General features: G+C 44.2%; 1 protein-coding gene across 2 annotated transcripts; it reads left to right on the top strand.

Annotated features, from left to right (window-relative positions):
• Nucleotides 1-971: 971 nt before the first annotated feature.
• On the top strand, nt 972-14630 carry DDX47 (DEAD-box helicase 47). 2 transcript variants are annotated; one of them, XM_068970583.1, is made up of 12 exons: nt 972-1064; nt 2321-2414; nt 4841-5029; nt 5286-5357; nt 5582-5700; nt 7395-7466; nt 7597-7713; nt 8242-8388; nt 9109-9246; nt 10886-10956; nt 11532-11661; nt 13844-14630. In XM_068970583.1, the coding sequence occupies exons 1-12, from the start codon at nt 972-974 to the stop codon at nt 13973-13975; spliced, it is 1374 nt and encodes a 457-aa protein (XP_068826684.1). In that variant the 3' UTR covers nt 13976-14630. The 2 variants fall into 2 exon arrangements, with proteins under 2 accessions (XP_068826684.1, XP_068826685.1); XM_068970584.1 differs by lacking the exon at nt 8242-8388.
• Nucleotides 14631-15564: the final 934 nt, after the last annotated feature.

Genomic DNA, 15564 nt, shown 5'->3' with positions numbered 1-15564 from the left:
TTGAATCTAGCATTTCGGTGTCTCTGCTGCCTTCTTTCTGATATGTAAAAAGAAGAACTATACGGGGAAGAGTGTTGTAAGGGTAAACACCAGATACAGGATTTATTTAGCACAGAGTCAAATAAAAGCCTGTCTGACTCTTTGTGATCGCATGGACTATACAGTCCATGGAATTCTCCAGGCCAGAATACTGGAGTGAGTGAAAATGAAAGTGAAGTTGCTCAGACGTGTCCGACTCTTTGTGACCCCACAGGCTGTAGCCTACTAGGCTCCTCTGTCCATGGGATTTTCCAGGCAAGAGAACTGGAGTGGATTGCCATTTGCTTCTCCAGGGGATCTTCCCAACCCAAGGATCGAACCCAAGTCTCCCGCGTTGCCAGCGGATTCTTTACCAGCTGAACCACAAGGGAAGCCCAAGAATAATCGAGTGGGTAGCCTATCCCTTCTCCAGCAGACCTTCCTCACCCAGGATTCCAACCGGGGTCTCCTGGATTGCAGGCGGATTCTTTACCAACTGAGCTATCAGGGAAGTCCAGCTGCCTGCAACGCGGGAGACCTGGGTTCAATCCCTGGGTCCAGAAGAGCCCCTGGAGAAGGGACTCGCAACCCACTCCAGTATTCTTGCCTGGAAAATCCCATGGACAGAGTAACCTGGCAGGCTGCAGTCCACGGGGTCGCGGAGAGTCAGACATGACCTAGCGACTGAAAAACAAAAGGAGGGCAGACCCTGGTCATCAAGTCCTTCTGTTTTTGGCTCAGTTCCACAAGTCCTAACGTTTATATCCATCTTTTTTTTTTTTTTTTAAATATGTACCTGTCCGCGAAGCCCCGCCTGCCAGGCCGGCTGGTGCAAAGTCCTGGCCAAACCCGCAGCGGGGCGCCCACAACACGCCGCCCCAGCTGGAGAGAGCTAAAACTACATTTCCCAGAATCCTGCGTCCGCCGACCCACTTCCGGAGTTCGCGGACGGCATGGCGGCGTCCGTGGAGCACGATTCCCGGGAAGGCATGGATGCGCCCCAGACGGCGGTGGAGGTGGAAGAAACGAAAACATTTAAAGACCTGGTAAGAGTGGATGATGCCAGCTTCCCTTTCTTCCTCCGGCGCCAGGCGCGGGCAGAGTCCGGTTGCCTTCCATCAGGCCTGTGGTGTGCGGAAGCAGCCGGGGCCTAGCTCAGGTTGCAGCCGGGGCCTAGCTCAGGTTTTCCCCGGGGTACCCGAGGCTCAGGTTCGGGACGAGGGCCCACCCTCAACTCCGAGTTTGGGTGGTGGGAGGGAGGCCGGGCCCTGGAGCCCCATTTGCCCATTTCAGCTCCACTTGCGGGGGGGGCGGGGGGGGCAACGCTGTGTTTGTGCAGGATATTGTCCAGTGCGACCTATCCGATTTGGGTTTAGGATTTGATGAGTCGGGTTTGAATTCTGACCCATAACTAGTTGCAAGTTATCTCGGTGCATGACCTTCCACCTCTGTAAATTGAGGATTATGCTAAGTATCTCATAGAACTGTGAAGATGAAATGAAGTAACCCACGTAAAGAACTTGGCTTGGTCCCTGGTGAGTGGAGAGTGATGACAGCCTTGAGTTACTGTCGCAGTACTCAAAGTTAAGGAGGAGACTGAGTCAGTTCAGTTCAGTCGCTCCGTGGTGTCCGACTCATTGCGACCCCATGGATTGCAGCATGCCAGGCTTCCCTGTCCATCATCAACTCCCGGTGTCTACTCAGACTCATGTCCATTGAGTCAGTGATGCCATCCAACCATCTCATCCTCTGTCGTCCGCTTCTCCTCCTGCCTTCAACTTTCCCAGCATGAGGGTCTTTTCCAGTGAATCAGTTCTTTGCATCAGGTGGCCAACGTATTGGCGTTTCAGCTTCAGTATCAGTTCTTCCAGTGAGTATTCAGGACTGATTTCCTTTAGGATGGACTGATTGGATCTCCTTGCAGTCCAAGGGACTCTCAAGAGTCTTCTCCAACACCACAGTTCAAGAGCATCGATTCTTTGGCTCTCAGCTGTCTTTATAGTCCAACTCTCACATCCATACATGATCACTGGAAAAACCAAAGCTTTGACTAGATGTACCTTTGTTGGCAAAGTAATGTCTCTGCTTTTTAATATGCTGTCTATGTTAGTTATAACTTTTCTTCCAAGGAGTAAGCGTCTTTTAATTTCATGGCTGCAGTCACCATCTGCAATAAATACCTTTTGAATCAAAATGATCCAAAGATGCACGTGTCACCAGCAAGGCTGCCCTGACAGTCCTTTAGTTGTGTGGGAGGCGAGTGTGTTGTTCTTTGCTAAACTGTGTTTTTCTGAATTCTAAGGGTGTGACAGATGTGTTGTGTGAAGCTTGTGACCAGTTGGGGTGGACAAAGCCCACAAAGATCCAGATTGAAGCTATTCCTTTGGCCTTACAAGGTAGGTTGAAATTGAGTATGTGGTCTGTTTCAGGTTCAGTGTAAAGTTTCTCATACTCAGTTAAATACTTAACCACGTTTGAGAGCTATTGCTTTGCCTACTTCAAGTGAAATAAAGTATGGTCAGTAAAGATAAAAAGTTTGTGGCTTTTTGCCTTTTTAAAAAGTAATTCTGCGGTGTTAATGAGCTTACTTTCTGCAGGGTGGTTTGTTGGCTTTTGTCTTTCCAGCATTTCTTTCTCAGTTTCTTCTGGTTCTTTTCCTTTGCCTTGCAGTGTTGATTCTATCTCCATCCTTTTTTACCCTCACTGTAAAACTCTACTCTCATCCAGTCCTGAAGCTTTAATGCTGTCTGCATCAGTGAGTTTCAGCCAGTGCTCATTAGAATCACCTGTGGATCTTTTAAAACTCTAGTGATTTCTGGGCTCCAGCCTAGACCTTCTGAATTGGAATTTCCAGGTGTGGGATCTAGGCATATATAGATACAAAACTTCATGGTTTACTCTGATGTGTCGGCCCCTGGGGGAGCGCCACTGGTCCGATGCTCTTGCCTGCTACATCTGTATTTCTAGCCCATATTTTTTTGGATGAACTCCAAACAAGTTTGTCCAACTGGTTTTTGGATACTTCTTTCCAGGCTTACTGCAGAAATCTCAAGTTCCCTGTATCCAAACCAGAGTCTTTATTTTTCTCACCAGAACTAATTTCTCTGTCACCTGTATCTCAGTTTATGGCCTTTGAGTTTCCCCAGGTAGAAACCTCTGTGCCAGTCGGATTTTCTTTCATTACTTTCTGTCTTTTATTTTTATTTTATTGAAATGTAGTTGATTTACAGTGACTGTTCATTTTTGTTTTGTTACTCTCTGTCTCTCACTTCACCCGGCCTCTGTTCAGGCTACCATCATAACTCCCCTCGAATCCTCACTGAGGTCTCATTTTCCTGTGCGCTCCCCATTTTGGCCCTTGATGTCACTTTAGAGTGTAACAAAGAGAGTCACGTTCAAGTTGCGTCAGGGAAAATTTCTAGATGAGGAATCCTTAGCAATCAAGTGTGGCGGTCATTACTTGAAGGAAACCTTTCCCCTGGGTGCTGGGACATTGATTCAGTGTCCCAGTCTCTGGCCCTGGCCAAAGACTGCTGCCTTGGGGGCTACAGCGAACCTAGAGACAGTGGTTTTGGCTTGGGAATTAATTGCCAAATCTTCTTAGTTATGGCTTGATTGGCAATAACAGACTATTCTTTTTTTTTATTTTTTTTACTTTATTTTGCTTTACAATACTGTATTGGTTTTGCCATACATTAACATGATTCAGCCATGGGTGTACATGAGTTCCCAATCCTGAGCCCCTCTCCCACCTCCTACCCCATATCATCTCTCTGGATCATCCCCGTGCACCAGCCCCAAGCATCCTGTATCCTGTATCGAACATAGACTGGGTATTCGTTTCTTACATGATAGTATACATGTTTCAATGCCATTCTCCCAAATCATCCACCCTCTCCCTCAAAGTCCAAAAGTCCGTTCTATACATCTGTGTCTCTCAGACCATTCTTAAGGAGTTACTTCTGGCATTCTTCCCTCCGGAGGAGCAGTATAGACAGCGATTACTGTTAAGCTCCTTGGCTTCTCCTTATACCGTCAGGCCTGGGGTTCATCTTCTCAAAGAGTCATGTCACGTGTTAGTCACTCAGTCGTGTCCGACTCTTTGCGACCCCTGGACTGTAGCCTGCCAGGCTCCTCTGTCCATGGGATTTTTCCAGGCAAGAGTACTGGAGTGGGTTGCCATTTCCTTCTCCAGGGGATCTTCCCAACCCAGGGATAGAACCCAGGTCTCCTGTATTGCAGGCAGCTTCTTTACCATCTGAGTCACCAGGGAAGTCTTAAAGAGTGTTGATACTTAAAGGTCATGATGCTCCCTGCCTAAAATCCTTCAGATCCTCAGTCTTAAAGGAAGACATCCAAACTCCTTAGCATGGCTGTGGGTTTCCTCATTCTTCTCCTTTTTCCCCCTTGACTTCTGTGTTCTGGCCATGTTGTATTTTTCCCTCTCCTTATTCATTCTGTGTTCTTTAAAGCCTCTTTCCTCACACGAGACTGTCCTTTCTTTGCTGACCTCCAGATTTAATTTGCTTGTCACCTCTGTTAGCCTTTCCTGACTCCTCCAAGCAGTAAGTTACTCCTTCCTTTTGCACCCTATCCTACAGGGACCTATCATATTATTATGTATTGTGTATTTTACCTCTGGATTTTGAGCTTATTCAGGACAGAGACCGTGTCTTCTGTCTGATCAACCTCCTCCTCCCCTCAGTTCATCAAATGTTTATTCATGGTCTGTGTTGTGCCCAGCATTTAGTCATATTTCCACCAATATGGGAATGGTGCAGAGAGCATTTCTCTGCTATTATGTATATTCTTTGTCTTCTAGGTCGTGATATTATTGGGCTGGCAGAAACTGGCTCTGGGAAAACCGGCGCCTTTGCTCTGCCCATTCTCAACGCATTGTTGGAGACACCCCAGCGTCTGTTTGCCTTAGTTCTCACCCCTACTCGGGAGCTGGCTTTTCAGATCTCAGAGCAGTTTGAAGCCCTGGGGTCTTCTATTGGGGTGCAGTGTGGTAAGTGTTGGGAGGAAAGGACTCTTCACAGTTTCTTCACAGGTTGAGCATGAATGTGAAAGGGAATGAAAGGAAGTGTTGTTAATATAAGTTCACCGGCCTAAAGAGCTGACTGGGTATTTTAGTTTGGGGGAAAGTTGTTGTTGTAAGGGAAAATAAATGAAAGTAGAAATCTGGCATTGGCTTTAAAAGATGTCCACTGCATTATGGAAACAAAATTAAGGATCTCTTTTTAATATTCTTTTTATTTCTGTAGCTGTCATTGTAGGTGGAATTGATTCAATGTCCCAATCTCTGGCCCTGGCCAAAAAACCACATGTAGTGATAGGTGAGTAACTGACACCGGTAAAAGGTGCTGGTGAGAATGAATTTCAGAAAAATCTGCTGATGCTATGTGTAATTTATTTGTGCAGAAAGTGTTCGAAGAGTGACTGTCTGTAACCCTGTTTAATGTTTTTTTTTTTTTTTTAATTTCTGGAATTCTGATTAGGAGGGGGAGGTCACTCCCTTTCTGTCCTTTTTCTTAAACATGTCCTCAACCTTTCTTGTTAGCAACTCCTGGCCGACTGATTGACCACTTGGAAAATACGAAAGGTTTCAACTTAAGAGCCCTCAAGTACTTGGTCATGGATGAAGCAGACCGAATCTTGAATATGGATTTTGAGACAGAGGTGAGCTCTTAACATCTTTCGTCCTCTTAGAACTTCTCAGGTGCCCCGTTTCAAAGTCTGATTCATAGCTCGCTTTCTGGAGCACTTAGCATTGTCAGTTAATTTAACATATCTGCTGCTTTTCTTTTTTATTGAAAGATGGTTGATTTACAATATTATATTGCTTTTAGGAGTACAACGTAGTGCTTCAGGATTTTTGTAGATTATGCTCCATATACTCCATTTAAGATTATTACAGAGTAATGACTTTGTGTCCCTGTGCTGGTACAAGATATCCTTGTTGCTTTTAAACTTAATTAATTTTGAAATTGAAGCGTTATTGATTTACAGCGGTTCTGGTATATAGCAAAGTGATTCAGTTATACAGATATCTATGTGGGAATATGTGTGTGTGTATGTTCTTTTCCCCATTCTGTTCCATTATAGTTTCTTACAAGATAATGAAAATAGTTCCCTGTCCTATATAATAGGACCTTGTTGTTTATTTACTTTATACACAGTATTTTGCATCTGCCAATCCCAAACTATTAATTTATCTCCCCCACTTCCTCTTGGTAACCTTAAGTTTGTTTTCTATGTCTGTGAATCTGTTTCATAAATAAGTTAATTTGTACTGTTTTTTAGATTCCACATGTAAGTGATGTCATAGGATATTTGTCTTTGTCTGACTTCACTTAGGATAATAATCTCTAGGTCTATCCATGTTGTTGCAGATGGCATTGTTTCATTTTTAATGGCTGAGTACTATTATATTGTATAATGTACCACCGCTTTATCCCTCAGGCTATTGTAAATAGTCTCAGCATCCTCTTTAGAATATAGTCTGACTTTTGAGGGGGAGATACATTAGGAATTTAGGATTAACATATACAGACTATTATATATAAAATAAACAATACGACCTACGGTATAGCACATGGAATGGTATTCAGTATTTTGTAATAACCTGTGCTGGGGGGGCTTCCCTGGTGGTTCAGACGATAAAGAATCTGCCTGCAATGCAGGAAATGTGAGTTTGATCCCTGTGTTGGGAAGATCCCCTGCACAGGGGATGGCAACCTACTCCAGTATTTTTGCCTGGAGAATTCCATGGACAGAGGAGCCTGGCAGGCTACAGTCTATGGGGCCACAAAGAGTCAGACACATGAATAACACACACCCACACATACACATAGTGGAAAAAAATCTGAAAAAGAGTATATATATGTGAATCACTTTGCTGTCCACTTGAAACGGTGCAAATCAACTGTACTTCAATTAAAAAACAAATAGTTGGGCAAAAAGCCTATATATTATATGTAGTCTGACTTTGATCTTAGAGATAAGAAATATCAAAACCAGATTTTCTTTTCCATTTCATTTGATTTCAACCTCTTCTATCTTTTCTTTGACAAGAAGTTCTTTATAACTTACTTAGTTGATTAATGCTTATTCTTTCCTTTTCTCTTAGATTAGCTATACTGTACTGATTTAAAATGTTCTTTTCTCTGATTAGCATCATTTTTGATAGCATCAGGTGTGCTACCTGATGGTATATATTCAGTAAGTTTTAGCTGAATTGAATCAAAGGTTTTGAGTTCTCAGATCCCCACTGTGATGTATTTAGTTTGTGATCCCTTATCTCCTTCACAAAATACATTTGCACGTTTCCAGTGTAAATGTCATGTTGGTATCCTTTGCTCTTTCTGCCTTAGGTTGACAAGATCCTCAAAGTGATTCCCCGAGATCGGAAAACATTTCTCTTCTCTGCTACGATGACCAAGAAGGTGAACTTTTCTAGGACTTCTCTTTTCTTCTTTATAAGAACTGATGTGATAAGTAGAAACAGTCCTGGTAACAAGAATAAAAACAGAGGACTTAGGAGTCAACGTACTAATCTAGGTGTCCTTTCTCCAGGTGCAAAAACTTCAGCGAGCGGCGCTAAAGAACCCTGTGAAATGCGCCGTCTCCTCCAAGTACCAGACGGTTGAGAAGTTGCAGCAGTATTATCTTTTCATTCCTTCCAAGTTCAAGGTAGAGTGTTTGCTCTGATCATTCCTGCCTCTCCCTCCCCTCCTTCACCGCAGTGTCTGAAAGTGTCAGCTCTTGATTAGCTACGTGCTGTTTGTTTTAGAGCTCATGCCATGTTTACATATATCACTGATAACGCGGAGCATTCCGGGAATTCACAATGTATTAAACCAGAGTAATGAAGTCGTGATATAATCCCTTCCTAACCCCATCCTTGAGGTAGTTTTTCTTTGGTCTGCTTATTATGTGGCTTTTTTGTGGCCAGTGGACCCTAGTCTTGACTTCTGATGTAAGGGCTTTGTGTGCTTGCGGAGCCCAGATTGCCTTATGCTTGGTGTCAGGCTGTGTGTGTTACTCATGGTTCCCAGAGATGATAATGATAAAGCTGATGAAGGGGCGCAGGGCTGCCAGCTGAGGGTCTGGGTGATTGAGAAGCAGCTAGAGGCTCAGTCTTTCATGTAGTTTGCATGCCCAGGACTCTGACTCTCTTCCAGGTTCAGTTGCATACATTGTTTTGGCTTTGTGACTTAGGATACCTACCTGGTTTATATTCTGAACGAGCTGGCTGGGAACTCCTTCATGATATTCTGCAGCACCTGTAACAACACTCAGAGGACCGCTCTGCTACTCCGGAACCTTGGATTCACCGCCATTCCCCTCCACGGACAGATGAGTCAGGTGACTATTCTTCAGCATCATTAGTGAGAAAGATAGACCTCACGGCAGGAGGTTTCTGCAGTAGCAGCATGTGACACCAATGCGTCTTTCCGGAGTTGTCCTGGTGTTACGGGCTTTAAAGTGTTGCTATCAATGCTGCTTCCTCCTTTCAGGATAGTAGGAGGCTCCAGTTAGAATATTCCACACGTGGTTGTCTGGTATGGAAGCTGCAGAGTTGATTTATTCAGCATGTGTGCGGGCTAAGTCGCTTCAGCTGTGTCAGACTCTGTGTTACCCCATGGACTGTAGCCTTCCAGGCTCCTCTGTTGGTGGGATTCTCCAGGCAAGAGTACTGCAATGGGTTGCCATGCCAGGGGGCCTGGAAGAGGTCTCTTACATCTCCTGCGTTGGCAGGCAGGTTCCTTAGCACTAGCACCACCTGGGAAGCCCGATTTGTTCAGCCCTTGTGGTAAATTATTTCCCAGTTACCTTTCTGTCATGTTTGACAATGTTTTATGTTAGTATTTTCTGGTTTTAGTCTTAGACCTTTTTTTTTTTGTTTGCTTTCATGTTTCCTTTTGACTTGTGAAGCCCAGTTAGACTGAAGGGGAAACATCGTTTTAAAACTTTCTTTCTTGGTTCTTGTAGCTATTTAATGTGTCTAGTTTGTGTGTCTTGGATTTCCAAGATTCCTTAGATTTTCAAGATGAAAATTCTTTCCATTTCTTTTCATTGTTTCAGAGCAAGCGCCTGGGATCCCTTAATAAATTTAAGGCGAAGGCTCGTTCCATTCTTCTAGCAACTGATGTTGCAAGCCGCGGTTTGGACATACCCCATGTGGATGTAGTGGTTAACTTTGACATTCCTACCCATTCCAAGGTGAGTCTTATTGCTGACCTGACTTTCTCACCCAAAATATTTTTCTTTTCTTTCTCTTTCTTTTCCTTTCTCCTTCCCGTCTCCTTTCCTTTCTTCCTCTCTAATTCTCTCTCCCCGCTTTCTTTTCTTTTTTTTTGAATTGAGGTGTAATTAGGTATAAAATGTGATGATTCAGTATTTGTATATATTGCAAAATGGCCACAAGTAAGTCTAGGTAGCATCTGTCACCATTCATAGTTGCACTTTTTTTTTTCTTTTGCTGAGAACTTCTAAGATATTTTCCCTTAGCAACTTTCAAATGTGCAGTACCGTGTTTTTAACTCTTGTCCGCAAGTTGTACATTACATCCCCATGACTTACTTATTTTATAACTGAAATTTGTACCTTTTGACCTCTTTCACCCATTTTACAAACACCCATCCTGCCTCTGGCCACCATCAAACCTGTTTTCCGTATCTGTGAGCTCAGTTTTTTGTTATTGTTGGATTTCTTGTATAAGTGAGATCTCTGTATTTGTCTGTAACTTATTTTACTTAGTCGAATACCTTCAAGGTCTAGCCAATGTTGTCACAAACAGGAAGGTGTCATTCATTTATATGGCTGAATAATAGTCCGTTGTATCCAAAGTGTATTTCTTTTATCATCTGAGCCATCAGGGCAGCCCCCGAAGTGTATTTCTTAATGCTTGTTGTCTTCCTTTAGTTACAGTGTTGGGGTGTGTGCGTGTTTGTGTGTGTATGTGTGTCCTTGGTTAGTTAAGTATCAGAAACTAGGAAACTCTTGATCTGTTCATTCTCCTCATCTTGCACATGCCTGTGGACGTGTTGTCAGTGGACGTGTTGTCAGTGGACGTGAAGGAAGGAACCCAGGAGAGGGGCAAGGTGCTCACCTTCAGAGGAGCAGATGTACCACATGCTGACCTCTGTTGGTCTAACTGATGAGAACGGCAGCTTGTGGTCCTCAGCCATCCCAGGGTTTTGCAGCCTGGGCACCATTCACACCTCAGGCCAGGAGTTCTCTGTTGTGTGGCTGTCCTCTGCATTGTAGGATTCTTAGCATTCCTGGCCCCTACCCACAGGTGACTGTGGCCACCAGGTATGTTTCCAGACAGCTCATAGATGCTCCCTGGGGAGGACAAAACTGCCCCCAGTTGAGAATAACCAGTGTGTCTCGACTTTGTATTAAACTGCTGTAGGCAAGGTGCTCTTGCATAGGATTTTCACAGTAACCCTGAGTTCGACAGTGTGTTTGTGCCCCTGTCTTATAGACAGAAACCATGGTTCAGAGAGGTTCTGGGACTTGCAGACAGTTGTGTCGTTGGTTGGGATGGGGGGGAAGCAGAGCTGTGACCCAGGTCTATCTGTAGACCCAGGCTGTTTTCCTCTATCTGTGACTGTGTCCATGGAGAAGTGCTTTGTGGATTCATCTTTCTATAAAAGAAAGGAAAAGGGGGGTTCAGTTTGGTGCTGTGAGGAGAATTTAAAAAGTGAGGCACATAAATTTCAATGGATTGCCAGTCTGTTTCTCCACGTTCCAGGACAGATCTGTTTTCTTTCAAAGGTTGGCAGGAACACTTTACATACACAGTTTTTAATTCATATTCCAGCTGACTCAGAGTTACTTCCCCATTGTGTTTCAGGATTACATCCATCGAGTAGGTCGGACAGCTCGAGCTGGGCGCTCTGGAAAGGCTATTACCTTTGTCACGCAGTAAGTGACCCGACTTCAGGGCAGAGCAATGTAGAGAAAGAAGCAGAACCCTGGGGCCAGCTCACTTGGAACCTGACTTCACCTTTTACTGTAATAGGCACTAAGCCTTCCTCATCCCACCTTCATCATTTGTAAAATGGATATAGTAATACCAACCTTGCAAGGTTTTAATGAAGACTGAAGACGTATGTGTAAAGAGCATATACTGCATGTGTGTAGCGGAGTACTTGGTGTATAAAAGCACATACACCAAAACCCTGTTCTTTCTTTTAACATCTGGAGCCAGAGAACAGTGACCGTTGCCTCAACTCACCATATTACAATAACCGTTCTTCTGATTTTGTTTTTAAAGGAGCAAACTGCCATGTGTCCTAGGCTTTTTGGGAGTCAGGGATGTGGTGGGTGGTTTTCTGCTGGGCTCTGCACAGCAGATTGCATTTAATCAATGTTCTGAAAAGGAATAATAGGTTTGACATTACTGAAACCATGGTTCCTGTTATGTCATCGTTTTCGGATGGACAGACGGATGTGTATGTTGTCAGCCAACCAGAGCCGTGTCAACTTTCCTTCCTCAGGTACGACGTGGAGCTCTTCCAGCGCATAGAGCACTTGATTGGGAAGAAACTGCCTGTCTTTCCAACCCAGGACGACGAAGTCATGATGCTGACAGAACGTGTCACTGAGGCCCAGAGATTTGCCCGAATGGTGTGCAACTTGTTCATTTGTTTATTTTTGGCCGTGCTGGGTTTTCATCGTTGCACAGGCTTTCTCTAGTTGCAGCGAGCCGAGGCTACTCTCTAGTTGCTATGCGAGGGCTTCTCATTGTGGCGACTTCTCCTGCTGCTGAGCATCGGCTCTATCGTGCACGACCCTCAGTAGTGGTGCATAGACTCTGGAGCACAGGTTCAGTAGTTGTGGCTCAGGGGGTTAGTTAGTTGCTCTGAGACATGTAGGATCTTCCCGGACCAGGATTGAAACCATGTCTCCTGCATTGGCAGGCAGATTCTTCACCATGGAGCCACCAGGGAAACCCCTACAATGCCTTTTCTCACCGGCTTCTATACAGCTTAACTGCATGCAAGACACTTTATCGTGTTAATCCTCAATAAATGGTATTATTTTATTCCACGTATAAGATGAGCATACTAAAATATAGAGATGAAGGCAGTTTGCTTTTGACCCTGTAACTAAATGGTCAAATCAGGGTTTGGACTCAGTCTGATCACAGTGACTATTTTCATTCCCAGCCACCGTTTGTGGTGGCAGGAACAGTGAGGCAGGAAAACCTTTGAACTTGAGATGAGAAGACGCAGCTGTGAGCTGTGAGTCTGGACAAGGTGTCTGACCTCTCAGAGTCAGTCCCTCACCTGTAGATGAGGAAGAGTAGTTACCTTGGGGACAGGGTTTATGAGCATCAGATAAGCCCGGGTGGACAGTGTAGTTCCTGAGAGCAGCTGTAGGGGGAGCAGTGAAGACAGAAGGGTCTAGAGGAGAATGCTTGCCAGTGCCCTATTATATCCCAGGAGTGCTGCTGTGAGGGAAGAGACTTAGTGCATGGGGCGCTTTCTGAGTAGCTGAGGTATGGGCTTTTCTGCCCACATGGAAGTCTTGGTGTTTTTGTTTATAAAAAATTTGATGTGTGTTGGAAAACATTTTTTAGAAAATACAGAAAGGATTAAAATAGTGAGACACATAAGCCACCCCCCCCCCACAGAAAACAATTGATTACATTTGGCTGTGTTTCTTTAGCCATAATGAGACTTTATCCAATTTGTATATGACTTTATCTAAATGTGTATTGTTTTTTTCTGTTTCAACTAATCTAGATTCATGTGGTCACGTTTTTTTCTTTTTCTTTTTCTTTCACATTTTAAACTCTATTCAAAAATCTTCATGTTAGCACTCATTTGATTCAGTTACCAAACTTGCCTAAACATAGTGGCAGGACTGATTTCTTAGAGTCGCTGAACGTTCCTTCACTACCTTCTGAATGGGCAAGGGAAGTCAGATTATGTGTTCTAGACAATTAGTAGCCAAGGAGGATGAATTCAGTTTTTTAAAAACAGCACCACTTGTAGGTTTTAGAGACTGTTACCTTAGATGCTAACATCTTAAAATTCTCATGCCATCCCTTCTTAATGATTGTGTTATGAATATGTAACATGCTTTCCATTGATATGTGTTCATGCTTTTCCCAGTTTTATATCTTTTAGTTAATAACTTGTGTTGAGTATCCTACTATGTACAGCTTTGCACACTTATTTCCTTAGAATAAATTCCTAGAAGTAGAATCAATTGTTGAGTGGAGAATACACAGTTCAGATTCATACAGAATGCCCAGTTGCTCTCCAGGAAAGCTATAGCAGCTTACACAATTGTATGTGACATTGTATATGGGACAGTGTCTATGCCTCCCCCCTGCCCTGACCAGTTCTAGGTATTACCATTCTCTCAAATCTTTGCTAGTCTGCCTTATGAAAATGGTAGCTTCCTGTTTTTATTTTTTTATCTTTGATGACTAGTTAGATTAACAGTTTTGTATACTGGGATTTTGGTTTTATTTCTTTGCTAATGTGAGATGTTAGGGAATTACTTAGGGTTTTTTTTTTGTTTGTTTGTTTGTTTAAAATAAATGAATTCTCTAATTTATCAAGATTTTGTTTATCTAGCTTGCCAGCTACACCAGGTTTCTTAGTTGCAGTGTGTGAGGTCTTTTAATAGTTCCCTGACCAGGGATCCAACTGAGCCACCTGCACTGGAAGCAGGGACTCTTAGCCACTGGACCGCCAGGGAAGCCGAGGGTTTGATTTGATGGAGCGGAGACCAGGATGTGTTACCCGCAGTGACAGTAGTTCATGATCAACCCCATCCTTTCTGTTTGTTGCAGGAGTTAAGGGAGCACGGAGAGAAGAAGAAGCGCTCACGGGAGGATGCTGGGGACAATGATGACACGGAGGGTGCGATGGGTGTCAGGAACAAGGTGGCTGGAGGAAAAATGAAGAAACGGAAAGGCCATTAATCTCTTTTGTAAAGACTTGGTTTCTGCCTTCTGCTCTGTGGAGAGGATTGGAGAGAACGGGACCTCTTCCTCAGGCCAGTCTGCCAGCGTTGTGTCCAGATGGCCCAGCTCCTACAGTACCGGGCCCCTTCCAAGTGGTCGAGCGTTGTTGCTGTGGGACGTTGTCACAGTGCTGATGTCGAGACTTGGACTGGCCTTCCACTGTGGTTACTGGTTCCTGACATGAGGAGCACGTGCTCTCCTGTCCCTTCACACAGACCTGTGCCTTTTTCAGCCGCAAGTCAAGGACTGGGCTAACGAAGCCCTCAGCCTGTAATTGTAGAGGAAAGGGATGTTCATATCTAAAAACAGGGGTACTTAAGCAGTCTCAGCTTGTGTTTCATGACTCTGAATGGGAAATCATAAATTTGAATATTATTATAAAAAAAATTCAGACTCCTTCAAGACCTTTTTGTGTTAAAGACTTCATAGGAGACTGCTGTGGGTGGACTTTCTCTGGTTGCGGCTAGCATGGACTGCTCTTCAATGCAGTGCACAGCTTTCTCGTTGCAGTGGCCTTGCCTGTGGGGGGGCACTGGCTCGAGGTGCCCAGCTTCAGTAGTTTCACCTCACGGGCTCAGTAGTTGTGGCACGTGGGCTTAGTTGCTCCAAGGCATGTGGAATCTTCCCGGACCAGGGATCAAACCTGTGTCCCCTGCATTGGCAGGCAGATTCCTAACCCACTGTGCCACCAGGGAAGTCTTCCATGTACATTTTAATGGAAAGTGTGTGTTGTGTTTCTTGAAGTGTTTAGTAAGAAGTGAAAAGTAGATGTCAGTAAAATTCTCTGTGTGAATCAAATGTGGACCATTGACTGCAGGAAGATCTTTGTAAATATGGTGGGTGGGGCGCCCACCACTCGGGGCTAATTCTCCATTAGTGTATTTCCTGTTGGGACTCTCCAGAGCAGCTTAGATAATGGTAGCTCTGTCTCCCTCTGAGCCAGTGGATAGAAGCCAATGGATGATTGCTATTTCAACTCAGTGGAAGACTTTAGAAGCATGCTGAATTTGAATCAGGTTGCGGGTGGTGGGATTCCCAGGTAGCTCAGATGGTAAAGAGTCTGCCTACAGTGCTGGAGACCCAGGTTTGATCCCTGGGTCAGTAAGATCGCCTGGAAAAGGAAATGGCAACCCACTGCAGTATTCTTGCTTTGAAAATCCCATGGATGGAGGAACCTGACAGGCTATAGTCCATGGGGTCACAAAGAGTCAGACATGACTGAGCAACTTCACTTTGTGGGTGGTGCATAAGAAGAGACTAATTATTCTGAAGAAATCTGAACTTTTAAAATAGGAACCCAAACCTAGGGTCTGTGGACCCCTCAGGTACATGCATATTTCTGCAGAGACTAAAAAGGGTAGAAACCTTCTAAAGCTTAGCTGCTTTTTCTGAAGTACTTTAGAGTATGCTTTGCTAGGTTGGGAAGATGGGCCACTAAGGGAAGAAAGGTGGATGATGTGTCTTCAGGCATATCGGTGGGTCCAGACCATAAACTAGAGTCTCAGAACGAGTAGAGAGATCCTTGTGAAGGGCAGCAGGCACAGAAA

This window comes from Capricornis sumatraensis, chromosome 4, assembly GCF_032405125.1.
Source record: "Capricornis sumatraensis isolate serow.1 chromosome 4, serow.2, whole genome shotgun sequence".
NCBI lineage: Eukaryota > Metazoa > Chordata > Mammalia > Artiodactyla > Bovidae > Capricornis > Capricornis sumatraensis.
This window is presented reverse-complemented; position numbering and strand designations above follow the sequence as displayed.

Coding starts and splice junctions, on each gene's coding strand:
- DDX47 (XM_068970583.1), top strand. CDS start 972: ATGGCGGCGTCCGTGGAGCACGATTCCCGGGAAGGCATGGATGCGCCC. Junction 8,389..9,108: donor TCCACGGACAGATGAGTCAG/GTGACTATTCTT, acceptor TCATTGTTTCAG/AGCAAGCGCCTGGGATCCCT. Junction 10,957..11,531: donor GCTATTACCTTTGTCACGCA/GTAAGTGACCCG, acceptor TTCCTTCCTCAG/GTACGACGTGGAGCTCTTCC.